At 64.7% G+C, this 22064-nt stretch overlaps 1 protein-coding gene across 1 annotated transcript in view; it reads left to right on the top strand.

Moving 5' to 3' along the window:
- Positions 1–1242: 1242 nt before the first annotated feature.
- MUC2 (mucin 2, oligomeric mucus/gel-forming) overlaps positions 1243–22064 on the top strand; it is a 34386-nt gene continuing 13564 nt past the window's right edge. The window contains 33 exon segments of the mRNA XM_061203816.1: positions 1243–1369; positions 1372–1431; positions 2426–2696; positions 3485–3599; positions 3963–4053; positions 4133–4242; positions 4402–4612; positions 4801–4926; positions 5415–5532; positions 6113–6251; positions 6340–6450; positions 6539–6608; positions 6767–6904; positions 7000–7164; positions 7652–7746; positions 8437–8563; positions 8948–9203; positions 9331–9383; positions 9508–9654; positions 10064–10157; positions 10385–10523; positions 10841–10951; positions 11037–11216; positions 11343–11582; positions 12017–12173; positions 12310–12441; positions 12940–13087; positions 13442–13485; positions 13865–14062; positions 14262–14273; positions 14430–14465; positions 15031–16073; positions 19212–20085. Of these exon segments, the coding sequence (XP_061059799.1) occupies positions 1243–1369; positions 1372–1431; positions 2426–2696; positions 3485–3599; positions 3963–4053; positions 4133–4242; positions 4402–4612; positions 4801–4926; positions 5415–5532; positions 6113–6251; positions 6340–6450; positions 6539–6608; positions 6767–6904; positions 7000–7164; positions 7652–7746; positions 8437–8563; positions 8948–9203; positions 9331–9383; positions 9508–9654; positions 10064–10157; positions 10385–10523; positions 10841–10951; positions 11037–11216; positions 11343–11582; positions 12017–12173; positions 12310–12441; positions 12940–13087; positions 13442–13485; positions 13865–14062; positions 14262–14273; positions 14430–14465; positions 15031–16073; positions 19212–20085 (5938 nt within the window).

Genomic DNA, 22064 nt, shown 5'->3' with positions numbered 1-22064 from the left:
TAGCCGTGCCATGTCCTGCCAGGCCGTGTCCATGTCCGGCCCCGGCCCCATTCCCCTTGGAGATGGCCACTCTCAGCCTCGAGCCAGATGCCCTGTGTCCCAGAGGATGTGATTCTGTTAAAGCATCCCCTGGCTGGGCTCCCCAAGTTCCAATTACATGTAATTACAGAGGCTGGCTTGGCCTGGGAAAGGAGGGGATTAGAGGGTGCGCCGGAGCCGGGGGCCCCTGACCAAGCTCAACAAGCTACGGGACGGAATCGGTGCCGAAATGGGGCGCCCCCTGGACCCCACAGGAGCCCATGCCCTCCCTGCCTCGGCAGCGGGGTTCAGGGAGGGCAGAGGCCCCCTTACCCTGACCCGGAGCTCAGGCTCCTGGTTGGGGAGGCTGAGGTCCAGGAGGTCTCCGACAGGCCCCCAGAGTGGGAGCCCACACCGGGCAGTGGTCCGTCGGGGCCCCTTGGGAGGCAACCCATTTGACATTCGCCATGCCAGAGATGCTGGATGGGTGGGGTGGGGGCCTCGGGGAGCCTGCTGGCTGCCAGGACATGCTTCCGGACGTCCCTGGTGGCGCAGTGGTTGAGAGTCCGCCTGCCAATGCAGGGGACACGGGTTCGAGCCCTGGTCCGGGAAAATCCCACATGCCGCGGAGCAACTAAGCCCGTGCGCCACAACTACTGAGCCTGCGCTCTAGAGCTCGTGGGCCACAACTACTGAAGCCTGCGCGCCTAGAGCCCGTGCTCCGCAACAAGAGAGGCCACCGCAATGAGAAACCCACGCACCGCAACCAAGAGTAGCCCCCGCTCGCTGCAACTAGAGAAAGCCCGTGAGCAGCAACTAAGACCCAACGCAGCCAAAAAAAAAAAAAAGAAACAAAAATTAGATTCCACATTAAAAAAACGGGGGACCAGGTCCTCCCTGCCCCGGGCCTGGTCCCGCTAGTGGCTGGGAGGGACGGAGGTCCGCCTTGGGTGTGTGTTGGAATCAGGTAATCGGGGCTACCGCATCCTGGGCAGAGCCAGCTCTACCCCGGGAGCAATAAAAAATAAACCTCAGATAACCTGAATCAATATTTCCCCACCAGGGCCCTCGGAGCCCCCGCAGCTGCTTTCCTGACAACCTGGCAGGTGCCCCACCCACCCCTCGCCCCTCCCCATCCCTCCCCACCCTCTGACGGCTCCACGGGGCCATATAAGGCCCAGACCCCTGACCCGGTCGCTCTCCCACACCACACTTCTGGCCACCATGGGGCTGCCACTAGCCCGCCTGGTGGCCCTCTGCCTGACTCTGACCTGGGCCGGGGGCTCAGAGCTCCGGAGAGGTGAGCGGGTGCGGGCAGGAAGGCTGGGCAGCCCAGGGCACATGGTCCTGCCTGGGGTAGAGGTGTCTCCCTCGGCCCGGGCTTCGGGGTGGACGGCCTGGGCCAGGCCTCGTGCAGCCCCACTGCTGCTGACTTTGGGTGGAGGGATGGAAGGAAGGAAGGGAGGGAGGAAGGAAGGAAGGGAGGAAGGAAGGAAGGAAGGGAGGAAGGAAGGAAGGAAGGGAGGAAGGAAGGAAGGAAGGGAGGAAGGAAGGAAGGAAGGAAGGGGGTCTTGGGTTCCCACCATGCTTCTGAAGGTGATCGCCTGGCCAGAGTGTGTATCCAGGGGACAGTTCCAGGTGGACGCACCGGTCTGGGTGGCTGTCTGTGGGCCTGGGGGAGGCAGGGGCCTGCCAGGAGGGGCCAGGCCAGGGGAGGCCCCCAGTCCCGGTATCAGGGATCCTGATACCGGGACTGGGGGTCAAGACCAAGCTGGGCCCTTCTGCAGAGCCAGCTGTTTGGGTCTCTGCTCAAGGGGTGGCTTCAGCCAGAGAAGACCATGCAGACGTAGGATGGGGACATCTCTGTCCCAGCAGGGCATCTGGGGACAGGGCGGTGGCGGGGCTGGGGGGAGGGGGAGCTGGCCCCATATGGATGAACATGATGCAGGCTCCCTCCGAGGGGTCTGGCACAGATCTTCTGCTGGACGAGGGGCGGCTGGAGTGGGGGTAGGGTGCTGGCTGGGGCGTCGATGGACGGAGTGTGGTGGAGACTGGGGTGGGGAGCCGGGCCAGGCTGACAGGGCGCCAGGGAACCCGACAGCCCCTCTGGCCCTGCTCCCCGCTCAGCACACGGCTGCATCCCCCGCAGGGTCAGGGTGGGAGGGCGCGGCAGCTGGAGACGCCCTTTCAGGGGGCTGAGACCGCGTGGGTGGGGTGGCCAATGCCCAGCAGAGGCCCCCCCCGCAGGACGACCCTCCCTGGGGCCTGGGCCGAGACCCTGACGGGCTCTGAGCTGCTGCGGGGCGCCTCTGGAGGGTCCTCAGAGGGCCGCTGCCAGGCCGGAGCCTCGGACGGAGAGGCTTCCTGGCGACGTGGGCTGCTCACGCGCCCACCCGCTGCGCCCCAGAAGGCAGGACCCGGAACCATGGCCACAGCGTCTGCAGCACGTGGGGCGACTCCCACTACAAGACCTTCGACGGAGACGTCTTCCGCTTCCCCGGGCTGTGCGACTACAACTTCGCCTCTGACTGCCGGGACGCCTACCAGGAGTTCGCTGTGCACCTGAAGCGGGGCCCCGGCCGCAGTGGGGGCCACCCGCAGGTTGAGTACATCCTGCTGACCGTCAAGGATGACACCATCTACCTCACCAGCCAGCTCACTGTGCTGAACGGTGCCATGTGAGTGGGCAGGCAGTGTCCCTTCCCACGTCCTGTGAGCAAGTGCGACCCGGCTGGTGCCCCCCCCTTGCCCTCCCCTCCCCCCCTCCCCCCCCCACCCCCCCACCCCCCGCCGCCGGCTAAGAAGGAGAGTGTTGGGGAGGGGGCTTTATTAAACCAGGGAGTCTCCTCCAGCCCCCCTGCTGGCAGCCCAGGCTAGGGTTACAGGAGCCCAGGGAGGCCCGTTCCTCCTACCCCCACGTTGTCCCGCATTGTCTCACGAACAATGGGGCTCTGAGCTCATTCCTGCCCCGGGCGGGCGGGCGGGCGGGCGGGCGGGCGGGCGGTGGGGTGCAGGGGGGTCCCCACCTGCAGGGTTTGCCCTTCCCCTGCTGCAGGGGATTTTGATTCCCCGGAGCCCAGGCTCAGAGTAGGGGGCGTGCACAGGGCCCACAGAGGCAGTGTGGGGTGGGCACAGTGCCTGCCCTGGGCGATGGGGCCGGTGGGGCTTCTCCAGCCCGGTCCTCCCGCCTCCCAGGGCTTTTACGGGCTCCCTGGGGGCGCTGCCCAGAACGGAGCCCGGGGAGGGGGTGTGGAGAGGGCGTTGGGCAGGCGGGTGTGGCTCGGCCCAGAGGACCTAGCCAGGCAGGCGGACTGGGGTTGGCCACAGCTCGAGCGCCCCCAGAAGGAGGCCACACTGCTTATGGCTCCCGGATGGGAGCTGGCCATCCCACCCACGCCCACAGCCTCAGCCCCTCTGCCACGTGGGTGCTGTGTGGGCCGGCGTGACCCCGGTGCCCATCCCCCAGGGTCAGCAGCCCGCACTACAGCCCGGGGCTGCTCATCGAGAAGAGTGACACCTACACTAAGGTCTATTCCCGTGCTGGCCTCACGCTCATGTGGAACCGGGAGGACTCGGTCATGGTGTGTCACGGGCCTCGGGGACCCCAGGGGGGCCAAGAGGGGGTCCGGGTGGGCTGGGGCGCTGTGTGGCCTTTGGGCGGGCGGAGAGGCTGGTGGCAGAGCGGGAGTCAGGCGGTCCACCCTGTGAGGGGACCCCCTGGCCCGGGGTGGTGGGCTGGCCCTGCCCCTTCCCCAAAGCCCTCCCGGTCCTCAGCGCGGCCAGGGCTGCCCCCCACCCCCCTCCCCCCTCCCCCCAGCTAACCCCAGCTCTCCCACCACGGCTGACACCCGTTCAGGCAGGGTTCTGAGGCTGACCTGGCTGCCCCGGGGCCTCGTGGTCCTGCCGCCCCACGGCCTGCTCACTTGTCCCCCTTCCCCGGACAGCTGGAGCTGGACAGTACGTTCCGGAACCACACGTGCGGCCTCTGCGGTGACTACAACGGTCTGCAGACCTACTCTGAGTTCTTCTCCGATGGTGAGGGCCTCGTCGGGCCTCGGTGGGTGGGCTGTGGGCAGGCTCCCCGCCCGGCCCGCTGACCGGCTGTGCCCCCCAGGCGTGCGCTTCAGTCCCATCGAGTTCGGGAACATGCAGAAGATCAACAGGCCTGAGGAGGTGTGCGACGGCCCCCAGGAGGCGCCGGACCCCCCGTCCTGCTCTGAGCACGTGAGTCGCCGGCCGTTCGGGGGGAGGGGCCGTGGGAGCAGAGCCGGCACCTCCCCCCGGAGCTGTGCCCGCCGGCCTCCGCTGGGGACTCCGCCCCCGCCCCGGGGTGGGGGGGTGGAGGGGAGGAGGCCGTGAGCAGCCCCGCCTGTCGCCCGCCAGCGCGCCGAGTGCGAGAGGCTGCTGAGGGACGCGGCCTTCGAGGACTGCCGGGACCTGGTGCCGCTGGAGCTGCACGTGCAGGCCTGCATGCAGGACCGCTGCCAGTGCCCGCACGGCACCTCCTGCGTCTGCAGCACCATCGCCGAGTTCTCCCGCCAGTGCTCCCACGCCGGCGGCCGGCCGCGGAACTGGAGGACTGCCTCGCTCTGCCGTAAGTGCCGCGCGGCCAGCAGCCGGGGGCGCGCGGGGGCTGGCCCACGGGGAGCGCAGCGCCCTTTGCGCCCTGGGCTGGGAGCCAGGCCGCGCCCACCGCGGCCGGGGCGCGAGGCCGGCACGGACGCTTCGTGGCGCCCGCCGCGCTCTGCTCCTCGGCTCAGGGGCCTGTCTGTGCCCGTCCAGCTAAGAGCTGCCCCGCGACCATGGTTTACCTGGAGAGCGGCTCGCCCTGCATGGACACCTGCTCACACCTGGAGGTCAGCAGCCTGTGTGAGGAGCATCGCATGGATGGCTGTTTCTGCCCAGAAGGTGAGGGCTGAGGATGCAGGCAGGCGGCCAGGGCGGAGGGCGCTGCCCTGAGGCGCCGCCCGCCGCCTGTGCCTGGTGGGACGGCCGCCTCGCTGCCTGGGCCTCGGCTTGCAGCCGTGCTGTGGGACAGTGACAGCTCGGGGCCCTGCCGGGAAATCAGGGGACAAGGTCCAGGTAGGAGGAACACAAGTGCTGAAGACGCCCCAGCATACACACAGTAGTGTCACCTCCCTGCTCGTCGCCCCGCGGACAGACCTCCTCCTGCCTGGCCCGTGGCTCCGAGCCTGGAAGCAGGTCCCTCAGATACAGTGCGGGGACCACAGTTGTCCCCCAAAGGACCATAGGTGTCTGTGGGTGGGAGGCCTGGCTGGCAGCGCCCCTCCAGGGAGGCCGGCCCCTGGCTGTGGCCCTGGGAACGGCAGCCCCGCCGGGGGGACTCTGGCACTGTGTGGGGCCGGCTGAATGGAACATGTCCCGCGCTGTCCCAGGCACTGTGTACGATGACATCAAGGGTGGCGGCTGCATCCCTGTGAACCAGTGTCACTGCAAGCTGCACGGACACCTGTACGCACCTGGCCAACAGATCACCAACAGCTGCGAGCAGTGGTGGGTCCCGGGGCTGCGGGTCCAGGGGGGCTGGGGTCCCGACGGGCTGGGGTCCAGGGGGGCTGGGGTCCCGACGGGCTGGAGTCCAGGGGGGCTGGGGTCCCGACGGGCTGGGGTCCAGGGGGGCTGGGGGTCCCGACGGGCTGGGGTCCAGGACGGCTGGGGGTCCCGACGGGCTGGGGTCCAGGGGGGCTGGGGGTCCCGACGGGCTGGGGTCCAGGGGGGCTGGGGGGTCCCGACGGGCTGGGGTCCAGGGGGGCTGGGGTCCCGACGGGCTGGGGTCCAGGGGGGCTGGGGGTCCCGATGGGCTGGGGTCCAGGGGGGCTAGGGTCCTGACGGGCTGGGGTCCAGGGGGGCTGGGGTCCCGACAGGCTGGGGTCCAGGGGGGCTGGGGTCCCAACAGGCTGGGGTCCAGGGGGGCTGGGGGTCCCGACGGGCTGGGGTCCAGGGGGGCTGGGGGTCCCGACGGGCTGGGGTCCAGGGGGGCTGGGGGTCCCGACGGGCTGAGGTCCAGGGGGGCTGGGGGTCCCAGTGGGCTGGGGTGGCGGTCGAGCCTGACCCTGGCCCTGTTGCCCGACAGTGTCTGCAACGCCAGCCGCTGGGTGTGCCAGGACCTGCAGTGCCCCAGGACCTGTGCCCTGGAGGGCGGCGCCCACGTCACCACCTTCGACGGGAGGAAGTACACGTTCCACGGGGACTGCTACTACGTGCTGACCAAGGTGGCCGGCACCCGGGTGGGCATGTGGGTGGAGCCGGACCCCTGCCCCACCCACCGTGTGGCTGCAACGCCCCCTGCCCTCCCCGCAGGGCGCCCACAACGACTCCTATGTCATCCTGGGCGAGCTGACCCCCTGCGGCTCCACCGACAAGCAGACCTGCCTGAAGACGGTGGTGCTGCTGGCTGACAACAAGAAGAACGTGGGTGCCCCTGCCCCCTGCTCTCCCAGCACCCCCGGGGGCCCCAAGGCCCTTCTCAGCCCCCGTGTACACTCGGCCTTGCCCACAGGTGGTGGCCTTCAAGTCGGACGGCACCGTCCTGCTGAATGAGCTGCAGGTGAACCTGCCCCACGTGACGGGTGAGTCCTGCTCCAAGGCGCCCATGCCGGGGAGGGGGGGGGCGGGGCGGGGGGAGGCGGGGGGGAGGGAGACGGGGGGAGGGCGACGGGGAAGGAGGGCAGCCCTCCCCCGAGCCCTCCGCGGCCCCTCACTGCCCCTGCCTTGCCTTTCCTTGCAGCGAGCTTCTCCATCTTTCAACCGTCCTCCCACCACCTCGTCGTGACCACCGCCTTCGGCCTCAGGCTGCAGGTCCAGCTGGTGCCGGTCATGCAGCTCTTCGTGACGCTGGACCATGCCGCCCAGGGGCTGGTGCAGGGTGAGTGGCCCCGGCCGGCTCCCCCCAACGCAGACCACCCTCAGGCCTGCGCACTCTGACCCCCGACCCTTCCCAACTCTGTCCTGGCCCCTCAGGCCTCTGCGGGAACTACAACGGCCTTGAAGGTGACGACTTCAAGACGGCCGGTGGGCTGGTGGAGGCCACGGGCGCCGGCTTCGCCAACACCTGGAAGGCGCAGTCGAGCTGCCGCGACAAGCTAGACTGGCTGGATGACCCCTGCTCCCTGAACATCGAGAGCGGTGAGGCTTGGCCGCCGCGGAGCCGGCCCTGCGCAGACAGGGCTCCCGGTGGGACCCACGTGGCAGGTGGGGGTGGCGCGGAGACAACAGAGCCAGCCGTCCACCCGCTGCCGTCTGCCTTGCGGCTGGTTTATGGTGGCCCACGGTGGCAGCCTGCCCGGTGGCAGCCTGCCCAGTGACATGGCAGAGGGGCCGGGGCTGCTAATCGCTGGCTGGTGGCCCTCGTCCGGGGGCTGGCCTGGTGCCTTGACCGGACACCCTAACACCTGCCAGGTCACCTGCCACGTCCACGAGGTGGAGGGAGGAGAGGCGTGGGAGCCCTTGCCTTACAAAGGGGCACCGTCCTGTGCTGACCTGCCCTGAAGGGAGGGGCCTGGGCTCGGTCCACCGAGGGGACGGCGTCTGCTCCGGCCTGGGCGGCTGGGCAGCCCGACCTGGGGGACTTGCTGGAGGGGCCGTCCCCACTGAGGGGCTGAATCCTCTCCAGCCAACTACGCTGAGCACTGGTGCTCCCTGCTGAAGAAGGCAGAGACCCCGTTCGGCAAGTGCCACTCCGCCGTGGACCCAGCCGAGTATTACAAGGTGGGTGGGCCGCCCAGGCACTCCCCTCCCCGCTGCCTGCGAGGCTCCTGTGGGAAACCGCTGCGTGTGTGTGCAGAGCACGTGTGCATAGCTGGGGGTGTGAGCACAGCACGTGTGCATAGCTGGGGGTGTGAGCACAGCACGTGTGCATAGCTGGGGGCGTGAGCACAGCACGTGTGCATAGCTGGGTGTGTGTGCAGAGCACGTGTGCATAGCTGGGGGCGTGAGCACAGCACGTGTGCATAGCTGGGTGTGTGTGCAGAGCACGTGTGCATAGCTGGGGGCGTGAGCACAGCACGTGTGCATAGCTGGGGGTGTGAGCACAGCACGTGTGTATAGCTGGGGGCGTGAGCACAGCACGTGTGCATAGCTGGGGGCGTGAGCACAGCACGTGTGCATAGCTGGGTGTGTGTGCAGAGCACGTGTGCATAGCTGGGGGCGTGAGCACAGCACGTGTGCATAGCTGGGTGTGTGTGCAGAGCACGTGTGCATAGCTGGGGGTGTGAGCACAGCACGTGTGCATAGCTGGGGGTGTGAGCACAGCACGTGTGTATAGCTGGGTGTCTGTGCACACACCCAGTGCAAGGGTGGGTGTGTGCACGTGCGTAAGTGCTGCGTGTCTGAGCGCTCACATGGGCGTGATGTCCCCCAGCCAGCTCTCCCCGCTCACTGCCCTGTTTGCCCCCACAGAGGTGCAAATACGACACGTGCAACTGCCAGAGCACGGAGGACTGCATGTGCGCGGCCCTGTCCTCCTACGCCCGCGCCTGCGCCATCAAGGGCGTCATGCTGTGGGGCTGGAGGGAGCGCGTCTGCAGTGAGTGCCAGGTGTCCTGGGCTTGGGCCGGCCTTCTGGTCACTGCTGTCCCAGGTGGCAGCTCACCGTGGCCGTCGAGGGTCGAGGGTGCAGGGGGGCGACATTGCTCCCAGCTTCCTCGGCCAGGAAGCAGCAGGAAACCAGCGCTGGGCCACTCTGCTTGCAGGGAGGGGCCTGGAACTGTGGCCACGATCCGTTAGCCCAGAAGGGGAGGTGCGTGGGGCTGGGGCACCTGTGTGGCCAGGGTGGTCCCGGAGTGACTGCCCTCGTTGGCCCCTTGGCTGGGTGGGCGTCCTGGCCAGAGGTGGGGCTCGAGGCTGGCTTTCGGGGAAGGGAGTTGGGGGCCGTCCTCCCGCCCCTCAGGCCGGCCCCTCCGCTCTGCAGACAAGGACGTGGACTCCTGCCCCAGGTCGCAGGTCTTCCTGTACAACCTGACCACCTGCCAGAAGACCTGCCGCTCGCTGTCCGAGCCTGACACCCACTGTCTCAAGGGCTTCGCACCCGTGGACGGCTGCGGCTGCCCCGACCACACCTTCCTGGACCAGAAGGGCCTCTGCGTGCCCCTGGCCAAGTGCTCCTGCTACCACCGTGGCCTCTACCTGGAGGCGGGCAAGGTCATCCTGAGGCAGGAGGAGCGATGGTGTGTGGCCTGGGGCCGGGGAGGGAGGGCCAACTCTGCTGGGGGGCCCACACCCCTGCCCAGTCCCACAGAGCCGCTGGGCCTGCCCCCCGAAGGGCCCCATTCACCCACCACCTCTCCCTCACAGCGTTTGCCGAAACGGGAGGCTGCACTGCCTGCAGGTCAAGCTGCTCGGCCAGCGTAAGTGGCTGCCGCCCTGTGCACGGCCTCCCGCCCCCCAACCTGCTCCCCCACCCGCTCCATTGCCTGCACGAGCCCCCCACCCAACTTCACCTGAGCTGAGGTGGCCCCTTCGGTCCCGCAGGCTGTACGGCCCCGAAGATCCACGTCGACTGCAACAACCTGACGGCGCTGGCCATCCGGAACCCCAGGCCCGTCAGCTGCCAGACGCTGGCTGCCGGCTATGTGCGTGCTGGGGGGGGGGGGGGCGGCGCTGTGGCTGGGGGTGCAGGCAGGCTCCCGTACGGTCGGTCCTGAGGCTCTGGGCCCTAGGTCCTCTGGACACACGCGCTTCGCTGGCCCTCCCCATTCCTCGGGGGAGGTGGCCGCCTGTGGGTCCCCACCCAGCCCGCTGAGGGCACAGGGACCAGTGTAGGGGCCCCTGGCAGGCTGCTGTCCCCCGTCTCCCAGCCCAGTGGTGAGCCCGAGGGCAGGGCTCCGGAGGCTGGACCAGGGAGAGATGTCAAGCGTCAGAGGGTGGGGGGGGCGGAGCATGAGGGGGTGTCTGCAGCATCAGAAGAGGGGCCAGCCATCCTGGACCCGGCACCTGATCCCCGAACCCCACTCTCCAACCGCCCCCCAGTACCAGACAGAGTGCGTCAGTGGCTGCGTGTGCCCCGAGGGGCTGGTTGACGATGGCCGGGGCGGCTGTGTGGTGGAGGAGGCGTGCCCGTGTGTGCACAACAAGGACCTGTACTCCCCCGGCGACAAGATCAGGGTGGATTGCAACACCTGGTCAGCACCCCGGCCCCCGGCCCCCAGCGCTCCGTGGGGGTCTCCTCCGTGGGGCCGGCCGGGGTCTGCAGGGCCCTGGCCTGGGTGGGGGCTGGGATAGGAGGGCCTGGAGGTGTGGTCTGTGAGCTGCTGGGGGGCTTTCCACACAGCACCGGGGTACACGCTGAGCAGGGGTGGGGGACCTGGGCCCCTGCAGCCCCTCCAGGCCCCCATCTCGCTCTCCTCAGCACCTGCCAGAAAGGGCGCTGGGCGTGCACCCAGTCCGTGTGCCACGGCACCTGTGCCATCTATGGGAACAGCCACTACATCACCTTCGATGGGAAGTACTATGACTTCGATGGACACTGCTCCTACGTGGCCGTTCAGGTGAGGCCGAGGGCAGGGCCAGGGCCTGCCTCTGCTTCGTGGTCCCTGCCCTGCTGGCCCTGGGCTGCTCCCGGCCCAGTTAGGAGGCTCCGAGTGGAGGGGGTCTGGGGTGCGTGGGGAGCCCTTCCTTGGCCCTCCCATTCCATGACCCTCCTGTGGGTTTCGGGGGTGGGGGGTGCACAGGGGCATGTGTGTGTGGGGGTTTAAGGCCCCTCTCAACAGATGAGGGGCTGAGACTTGACCAGGCCCAGCTGGGGTGGGGTGCCCAGGACCCTCATGGCCGGGCCAGTCTGACTCACGTGCCCGTGGGCCCCCAGGACTACTGTGGCCAGAACTCCTCACTGGGCTCCTTCAGCATCATCACCGAGAAGGTCCCCTGTGGCACCACAGGCGTCACCTGCTCCAAGGCCATTAAGATCTTCATAGGGGTGAGTGCTGCCTGCCCCTGGGCACGCATGGTCCCTTGGGGACCCTCAGACCCGGCCAGTGACGGGGCCTCTCCCCTGGGCACAGAGGACGGAGCTAAAGCTGGAGGACAAACACCGCATGGTGATACAGCGTGACGTGGGCCACCATGTGGCCTACACCACGCGGGAAGTGGGCCAGTACCTGGTGGTGGAGGCCAGCATCGGCATCATCGTCATCTGGGACAAGAGGACCACCATCTTCATCAAGCTTGCCCCCTCCTACAAGGTGCGCAGCCGCCCTGCCTGTCAGCCAGTGCACCCACCTGGGCCTCCCAGGCTCATGAGCGGCCAGCCCCCCCCCCCGCCACCCCGCGAGCCCCCGGCAAAGCCCCTGGCCGGCTTGTCTCTGCAGGGCACTGTGTGTGGCCTGTGTGGGAACTTTGACCAGCGATCCAGCAACGACTTCACCACGCGGGACCACTTGGTGGCGGAGAGTGAGCTGGACTTCGGGAACAGCTGGAAGGCGGCCCCCACCTGTCCGGACGTGAACATCACCCCCGAGCCGTGCACCCAGAAGCCGCACCGCCGCTCCTGGGCCGAGAAGCAGTGCAGCATCATCAAGGGCCCAGTCTTCGGGGTCTGCCACAGCAAGGTGGGCGGGGCGTGCGCAGGGCCGGGGGCGAGGCCGTCTCCCGGCTGCGTGACTTGTGCCATCTGTGCTCCAGCTTCAGCTCCTTCTTCTGTGTCCTTTGGACACATGACCAGAGGTCCAGCCTTCCCTCTGAGACCCCTGGTTGGACCCCCAGCCTCTGTCCCTTCCAAGGAGGGAGAAAGGACACAACCCCCTAAGGCCCAGATGGCCCTTAGCTCCCGGCGGTGGGGGGGGGGGTGGGCAGGGTTGGGCAACCGTTGCTGGACCTCCCCTGCCAGCCCCACTGGAGCCCTGGGGGGGGCTGGGGCTGGGTGACCATACCCTGTCCCGGGCGCAGAGTCGGCCTCGGGGTCCTGAGCTCCTTGGGCCGCAGGGGAAGGCCTGCCCACCTGAGGGCGGTGTGGGCACCGGGCACATGGAGGCTCCTCCCCCAGGTGGACCCCAAGCCCTTCTACGAGGCCTGCGTCCGCGACACGTGCTCCTGCGACACGGGCGGAGACTGTGAGTGTTTCTGCTCTGCCGTGGCCGCCTACGCCCAGGAGTGCACCAAGGAGGAGGCCTGCGTGTTCTGGAGGACGCCCGACCTGTGCCGTGAGCGCCCGCCTGTCCTGGACCTGGGGTGCCAGTGTGGCGGGTTGGAGGCTGCTGCACCGGGGGGTGGGGTGCTTGTGGCCCCCGCCCGGCCTCGGCCCTCCCCGAGCCTGACCCCCCTCCCCCCCGCCCCCAGCCATATTCTGTGACTACTACAACCCCCCGAACGAGTGTCAGTGGCATTACGAGCCCTGCGGGAACCGCAGCTTCGAGACGTGCAGGACGGTCAGCGGCATTCACTCCAACATCTCCGTGTCCCACCTGGAGGGTGAGGGGCCCTGTGGCGCCTGGGGCCCTGCGTTCCAGGGTGGGCCAGGCTCGTCGCGCTGCAGTTCGTTCATCAGACAGTGGGCTGGGAGCCTGAGCCGAGACCCCGCCCTAGAGGAGAGAGGCAGAAAAGGGGCAGCGTTAACACGCCACGTAAGGTCAGGAGACCGTGCGAGGTCAGGAGCGAAGCTGCTGTGAGGAAAGAGCAGAAGAGGGCGCGGTGGGGGCTAGGGAGGCCTCTGCAGTGTCTGTGAGCTGAGGACACGCGAGAGATCTGGGGAGGGAGCAGTGGGCGTGCCCCCCAGGAGGCTGGGCGGGGCCTGGCTGTCCCTTTGGCCACATGGCAGTGTCAGGGCCCCAGGAAGGGGGGGTGTCCAGGCCCCTGCCTTCCCAGAGGACATCTGGAGAAGAGGACCTGCCAGGGTGGGGAGGAGGGGTAGGGTCTGGTGGATGTGGGGTCCTCTGTGCCGGTCCAAGCCCAGTGCCCTATGCCCACCAGGCTGCTACCCTCGGTGCCCTAAGGAAAGTCCCATCTACAACGAGGACCTGAAGAAGTGTGTCACACGGGACCAATGTGGTTGCTACATCGGGGACACTCACTACCCACCTGGAGAGTCTGTGCCCACGAAGCAGATCTGCCATTCTTGGTATCTAAGCTCGCGTCGCAGGGGCCCGGGGGAGAGCAGCGCACGCGTACACGCGCACCCACATCCACGCACACACACTGGCACGCAGTGTTCACGCACACACATGTGGACACACGGCCGCACGCACACGGGAACCAGGGGCGGGGAGAAGTGGACCCTCCTTCCTTCTGCTTCCCTTGCCTCGTCCCCTCTCTGCCCACAGTGGGGACCCCGGCGGGGGCTCCTGGACCCAGCCTTTGGGGTAGCGCCCTGAGGCTTTGGGCCGGTAGCAGAGGCACGGGCTGGAGGGCAGAGGCCGGCTGGGAGAGGCCAGCGTTTCCTCGGGCCTGCAGCCTTGCCCTTGCCCTTTTTCAGCGTGTGTGACAACTCCTCGCAAGTTGTCTGCCAGCCAGAAAAAGGTAAGCTGCCCGCCCCTGGCCTGTCCTCCTGGGCTGTGGTGGGCTCCTCCTCCCCCTCCCTCCTCCCCCTCCCCCTCTTCTTCCGTGTGGCTTCCCTGGGGCCCTCCCAGCTCAGATGTGCCTCTGATTTGCAGCAGCCCCTAGGGCTCACCTGAAATGTTTGTATTTCTCCTGATGGGGAGCAGATGCCCCGTCTGTGATGTAGCTTCTGTGTTCTGATGGGCACCCCTTAGGATTCTGGGAATGGGGTCCTGACGGGCGCTGGTTTGCCATTGGTTGGAGGTGGGGGAAACCAGTCTTCCCCTTATTAGGACAGGCTGAGGGGGGCCTCGTGAGTCTCTGTCTTGTTCCTGACGTGTTGACGTCGGCTTCCCCCCAGGGAAGACTCTCAACTTTACCCGGGACAGCCCCTTCTGCTACTGGGAAACCTGTGACCTCAACGGGATGGTGGAGAAGCACTTCAACATCTGCGTGTACACCCCACCACCCTCGTCCCCCTCAACACCCGCCACCACCACCTCTGTCACCCCCATCACGCCCTCCACCACCACGAGCACCACTCCGACCACCAGTACAGGTAAGGTCTTGCCCTGATCCCAGCAGGGCGGCCTTTCTAGGTAGATGGGGGTGATGCTGACATGCCTCTCAACTCAGGGAGCGTCCCCTGCCTCCCAGCATCTTGACCACATGTCTGAGCCCAGACCGCAGTGACGGCGACTTGGGGCCGTCTCCCCAGACCCGCCGGAAACTGCCCCTAAGGGTTAGAGGAGACAGAGAGACACCCTCAGGTCCCTGTGCGTTCGCTCGGGCTGAAATTGCAGCTACTTCTGAGCGAGCTGCCAGGCGTATGACAGCCACCGAGAAAAGAAACTGGTAAAATTAAAAGGTTTGAAAAACCTCAAAGCTATAGAATGACATTCTCTTTTTCCCCCCTTTTACTGCAGTGTCATCTCCCCCTTCAACAACTCAGAGTAAGTCACGTTGACGGCGTTCCCAGTGATACAGGGCGAGGAGCTGCCGAAAGCTGCTGGGCGCCCCCCTCGAGACCCAGACACGGGGCTGGGCTGGGTGGGCTGGACCACCGGCTCAGGGACCGAAGATGGTGTATTTTGGTGACTTGATTCCCGATTTGCTGAGCCCAGGGACTCGTGCAGGGGACTTGACCAGCTCAGGCTGAAAACATTGGTCAAGAGTCCAGACCAAGTCCCTGCCGGCGTGCTTCTTCGCTGGACTGGGTGGCCCTTTCCTTATTTGTTTGTTTGGCATAAGGATTTGAAAGTAGCTGAGGAAGGGGTGCTAGGCTGGCGCTCTGAGGCCTGGGTCTGTCACTGGCATGGCATGGGGGTCTTGGGTTTTTAGCTGCAGAAGGAGGGGAGAAGTGGAGGGTGGAAGTTAGGGCTCAGCTTAAAGTCTCAGAGCCAACACTGGGCCCTTTGGTGATGATGGGGGCAGCTGGTCACGGGGGTCTCAGTTCTCCGAGTCCCACTGACCTCCCGAAAGGCGCGCCCCAGCCTGGCTGACCAGCGCTGGGTCTTGTTTGCCTAGGGCTATGCTGCTTCTGGTCCGACTGGATCAACGATGACCATCCCAGAATCGGCAGTGACGGTGGAGACCGAGAGACATTCAACCGTGTCTGCAGGGCCCCCAGGGATATCGAGTGCAGGGTGGCCATAGAGCCCCACCTCAGCTGGGAGGAGCTGGGCCAGGAGGCTCAGTGCAATGTCTCCTTCGGGTTCATCTGCAAGAACGAAGACCAGTTTCGAAACGGACCTTTTGGAGTCTGCTATGACTACGAGATACGAGTCTATTGTTGCCTGCTGATGGATGAGTGTCCCACGACCCCGGTCACGATCCCCACCACCACCCCGTCAACCACCACCCCCACCACCCCGCCCACCACCACCCCCACCACCACCCCGCCCACCACCACCCCCACCACCACCCCGCCCACCACCACCCCCACCACCACCCCGCCCACCACCACCCCCACCACCACCCCACCCACCACCACCCCCACCACCCCACCCACCACCACCCCCACCACCACCCCACACACCACCCCACACACCCCACCCACCACCGCCCCACCCACCACCCCACACACCACCCCACACACCCCACCCATCACCACCCCCACCACCACCCCACACACCACCCCACACACCCCACCCACCACCACCCCACCTACCACCCCACCCATCACCACCCCCACCACAACCCCACCCACCACCACACCCACCACCACACCCACCACCACACCCACCACCACGACCACCACAACCCCACCCACCACCACCCCCACCACCCCACCCATCACCACCCCCACCACAACCCCACCAACCACCACCCCCACCACCCCCACCACAACCCCACCCACCACCACCACCTCCACCACCCCCACCACAACCCCACCCACCACCACCCCCACCACACCCACCACCCCCCCCACCACAACCCCACCCACCCCCACCACCCCCACCACCACACACACCACCCCACACACCACCCCACCCACCACCACCACCACCCCACACACCACCCCACCCACCACCACCACCCCACCCACCACCACCACCACCACAACCCCAGCCACCACCACCACCACCACAATAGGGACTCCAACTCCGACCACTCCAGAGACCCCAACCACAACACCCACCACCACTTCAACTGGGCCTCCAACTCCCACCCCCACCACAACCTCAACAGAGACTCCAACTCCGACCACTCCAGAGACCCCAACCACAACACCCACCACCACTTCAACTGGGCCTCCAACTTCCACCCCCACCACAACCTCAACAGAGACTCCAACTCCGACCACTCCAGAGACCCCAACCACATCACCCACCACCACTTCAACTGGGCCTCCAACTTCCACCCCCACCACAACCACAACAGAGACTCCAACTCCGACCACTCTAGAGACCCCAACCGCAACACCCACCACCACTTCAACTGGGCCACCAACTTCCACCCCCACCACAACCACAACAGAGACTCCAACTCCGACCACTACAGAGACCCCAACCGCAACACCCACCACCACTTCAACTGGGCCTCCAACTTCCACCCCCACCACAACCTCAACAGAGACTCCAACTCCGACCACTCCAGAGACCCCAACCACATCACCCACCACCACTTCAACTGGGCCTCCAACTTCCACCCCCACCACAACCACAACAGAGACTCCAACTCCGACCACTCTAGAGACCCCAACCGCAACACCCACCACCACTTCAACTGGGCCACCAACTTCCACCCCCACCACAACCACAACAGAGACTCCAACTCCGACCACTACAGAGACCCCAACCGCAACACCCACCACCACTTCAACTGGGCCTCCAACTTCCACCCCCACCACAACCTCAACAGAGACTCCAACTCCGACTACTATAGAGATCCCAACCACAACACCCACCACCACTTCAACTGGGCCTCCAACTTCCACCCCCACCACAACCACAACAGAGACTCCAACTCCGACCACTCCAGAGACCCCAACCACAACACCCACCACCACTTCAACTGGGCCTCCAACTTCCACCCCCACCACAACCACAACAGAGACTCCAACTCCAACCACTATAGAGATCCCAACCACAACACCCACCACCACTTCAACTGGAACTCCAACTCCGACCCCCACCACAACCACAACAGAGACTCCAACTCCGACCACTCCAGAGACCCCAACCACAACACCCACCACCACTTCAACTGGGCCTCCAACTTCCACCCCCACCACAGCCTCAACAGAGACTCCAACTCCGACCACTCCAGAGACCCCAACCACAACACCCACCACCACTTCAACTGGGCCTCCAACTTCCACCCCCACCACAACCTCAACAGAGACTCCAACTCCAACCACCCCAGAGACCCCAACCACAACACCCACCACCACTTCAACTGGGCCTCCAACTTCCACCCCCACCACAACCACAACAGAGACTCCAACTCCGACCACTCCAGGGACCCCAACCACAACACCCACCACCACTTCAACTGGGCCTCCAACTTCCACCCCCACCACAACCACAACAGAGACTCCAACTCCGACCACTCCAGAGACCCCAACCACAACACCCACCACCACTTCAACTGGGCCTCCAACTTCCACCCCCACCACAACCTCAACAGAGACTCCAACTCCAACCACTCCAGAGACCCCAACCACAACACCCACCACCACTTCAACTGGGCCTCCAACTTCCACCCCCACCACAACCTCAACAGAGACTCCAACTCTGACCACTCCAGAGACCCCAACCACAACACCCACCACCACTTCAACTGGAACTCCAACTTCCACCCCCACCACAACCACAACAGAGACTCCAACTCCGACCACTCCAGAGACCCCAACCACAACACCCACCATCACTTCAACTGGGCCTCCAACTTCCACCCCCACCACAACCACAACAGAGACTCCAACTCCGACCACTCCAGAGACCCCAACCACAACACCCACCACCACTTCAACTGGAACTCCAACTCCGACCACTCCAGAGACCCCAACCACAACACCCACCACCACTTCAACTGGGCCTCCAACTCCCACCCCCACCACAACCTCAACAGAGACTCCAACTCCGACCACTCCAGGGACCCCAACCACAACACCCACCACCACTTCAACTGGGCCTCCAACTTCCACCCGCACCACAAGCACAACAGAGACTCCAACTCCGACCACTCCAGGGACCCCAACCACAACACCCACCACCACTTCAACTGGGCCTCCAACTCCCACCCCCACCACAACCTCAACAGAGACTCCAACTCCGACCACTCCAGAGACTCCAACCACAACACCCACAACCACTTCAACTGGGCCTCCAACTCCCACCTCCACCACAATCTCAACAGAGACTCCAACTCCGACCACTCCAGAGACCCCAACCACAACACCCACCACCACTTCAACTGGGCCTCCAACTTCCACCCCCACCACAACCACAACAGAGACTCCAACTCCGACCACTCCAGAGACCCCAACCACAACACCCACCACCACTTCAACTGGGCCTCCAACTTCCACCCCCACCACAACCACAACAGAGACTCCAACTCCGACCACTCCAGAGACCCCAACCACAACACCCACCACCACTTCAACTGGGACTCCAACTTCCACCCCCACCACAACCTCAACAGAGACTCCAACTCCGACCACTCCAGGGACCCCAACCACAACACCCACCACCACTTCAACTGGGCCTCCAACTTCCACCCCCACCACAACCTCAACAGAGACTCCAACTCCGACCACTCCAGGGACCCCAACCACAACACCCACCACCACTTCAACTGGGACTCCAACTTCCACCCCCACCACAACCACAACAGAGACTCCAACTCCGACCACTCCGGAGACCCCAACCACAACACCCACCACCACTTCAACTGGGCCTCCAACTTCCACCCCCACCACAACCACAACAGAGACTCCAACTCCGACCACTCCAGAGACCCCAACCACAACACCCACCACCACTTCAACTGGAACTCCAACTCCCACCTCCACCACAATCTCAACAGAGACTCCAACTCCGACCACTCCAGAGACCCCAACCACAACACCCACCACCACACCCACCACCCCCACCACCCCACCCACCACCACACCCACCACCACCACCACCACTACCCCACCCACCACCACCCCGCCCAGCACCACACTGACAACCTCCACACAGCCAGAATCCACTGAGTGTTTGCCAGACTGCCAATGGACTGGCTGGGAGGATTCTAGAAAACCAAACTTTACCAGAGAAGGTGGAGACGTTGAGTCCCTTGAGAACTTCTGTAATTTGGGCAGGGTAACCAACATCTCCTGCAGAGCCACCATGTTTCCCAACGTTCCCCTCCAAGAGCTTGGACAAAACGTGGTGTGTAACACCAGTGTTGGGCTCATGTGCAGAAACCAAGACCAGAAGCCAAGGGGAGCCAACTCCACAACTTACTGCCACAACTATGAGATCAGTGTCTACTGCTGCGCTCTTCCACTTAACTGTGTCCCCACAACTTCGACCACCACCACAGAGACCCCAACTACGACCCCCACCGCTACTTCAACAGAGACTCCAACTCCAACCACTACAGAGATCCCAACCACAACACCCACCACCACCACAACCTCAACCGAGACTCCAACTCCGACCACTCCAGGGACCCCAACCGCAACACCCACCACCACTTCAACTGGGACTCCAACTCCCACCCCCACCACAACCTCAACAGAGACTCCAACTCCGACCACTCCAGGGACCCCAACCACAACACCCACCACCACTTCAACTGGGCCTCCAACTTCCACCCCCACCACAACCTCAACAGAGACTCCAACTCCGACCACTCCAGAGACCCCAACCACAACACCCACCACCACTTCAACTGGGCCTCCAACTTCCACCCCCACCACAACCACAACAGAGACTCCAACTCCAACCACTATAGAGATCCCAACCACAACACCCACCACCACTTCAACTGGAACTCCAACTCCGACCCCCACCACAACCACAACAGAGACTCCAACTCCGACCACTCCAGAGACCCCAACCACAACACCCACCACCACTTCAACTGGGCCTCCAACTTCCACCCCCACCACAACCTCAACAGAGACTCCAACTCCGACCACTCCAGAGACCCCAACCACAACACCCACCACCACTTCAACTGGGCCTCCAACTTCCACCCCCACCACAACCTCAACAGAGACTCCAACTCCAACCACCCCAGAGACCCCAACCACAACACCCACCACCACTTCAACTGGGCCTCCAACTTCCACCCCCACCACAACCACAACAGAGACTCCAACTCCAACCACTATAGAGATCCCAACCACAACACCCACCACCACTTCAACTGGAACTCCAACTCCGACCCCCACCACAACCACAACAGAGACTCCAACTCCGACCACTCCAGAGACCCCAACCACAACACCCACCACCACTTCAACTGGGCCTCCAACTTCCACCCCCACCACAACCTCAACAGAGACTCCAACTCCAACCACTCCAGAGACCCCAACCACAACACCCACCACCACTTCAACTGGGCCTCCAACTTCCACCCCCACCACAACCACAACAGAGACTCCAACTCCAACCACTATAGAGATCCCAACCACAACACCCACCACCACTTCAACTGGAACTCCAACTCCGACCCCCACCACAACCACAACAGAGACTCCAACTCCGACCACTCCAGAGACCCCAACCACAACACCCACCACCACTTCAACTGGGCCTCCAACTTCCACCCCCACCACAACCTCAACAGAGACTCCAACTCCGACCACTCCAGAGACCCCAACCACAACACCCACCAGCACTTCAACTGGACCTCCAACTTCCACCCCCACCACAACCACAACAGAGACTCCAACTCCGACCACTTCAGAGACCCCAACCACAACACCCACCACCACTTCAACTGGAACTCCAACTCCGACCACTCCAGAGACCCCAACCACAACACCCACCACCACTTCAACTGGGCCTCCAACTTCCACCCCCACCACAACCACAACAGAGACTCCAACTCCGACCACTCCAGGGACCCCAACCACAACACCCACCACCACTTCAACTGGGCCTCCAACTTCCACCCCCACCACAACCTCAACAGAGACTCCAACTCCGACCACTCCAGAGACCCCAACCACAACACCCACCACCACTTCAACTGGGCCTCCAACTTCCACCCCCACCACAACCTCAACAGAGACTCCAACTCCGACCACTCCAGAGACCCCAACCACAACACCCACCACCACTTCAACTGGGCCTCCAACTTCCACCCCCACCACAACCTCAACAGAGACTCCAACTCCAACCACCCCAGAGACCCCAACCACAACACCCACCACCACTTCAACTGGGCCTCCAACTTCCACCCCCACCACAACCACAACAGAGACTCCAACTCCAACCACTATAGAGATCCCAACCACAACACCCACCACCACTTCAACTGGAACTCCAACTCCGACCCCCACCACAACCACAACAGAGACTCCAACTCCGACCACTCCAGAGACCCCAACCACAACACCCACCACCACTTCAACTGGGCCTCCAACTTCCACCCCCACCACAACCTCAACAGAGACTCCAACTCCGACCACTCCAGAGACCCCAACCACAACACCCACCACCACTTCAACTGGGCCTCCAACTTCCACCCGCACCACAACCACAACAGAGACTCCAACTCCGACCACTCCAGGGACCCCAACCACAACACCCACCACCACTTCAACTGGGCCTCCAACTTCCACCCCCACCACAACCTCAACAGAGACTCCAACTCCGACCACTCCAGAGACCCCAACCACAACACCCACCACCACTTCAACTGGGCCTCCAACTTCCACCCCCACCACAACCTCAACAGAGACTCCAACTCCGACCACTCCAGAGACCCCAACCACAACACCCACCACCACTTCAACTGGGCCTCCAACTTCCACCCCCACCACAACCTCAACAGAGACTCCAACTCCAACCACCCCAGAGACCCCAACCACAACACCCACCACCACTTCA

This window comes from Eubalaena glacialis, chromosome 10 (assembly GCF_028564815.1).
Source record: "Eubalaena glacialis isolate mEubGla1 chromosome 10, mEubGla1.1.hap2.+ XY, whole genome shotgun sequence".
NCBI lineage: Eukaryota > Metazoa > Chordata > Mammalia > Artiodactyla > Balaenidae > Eubalaena > Eubalaena glacialis.
This window is presented reverse-complemented; position numbering and strand designations above follow the sequence as displayed.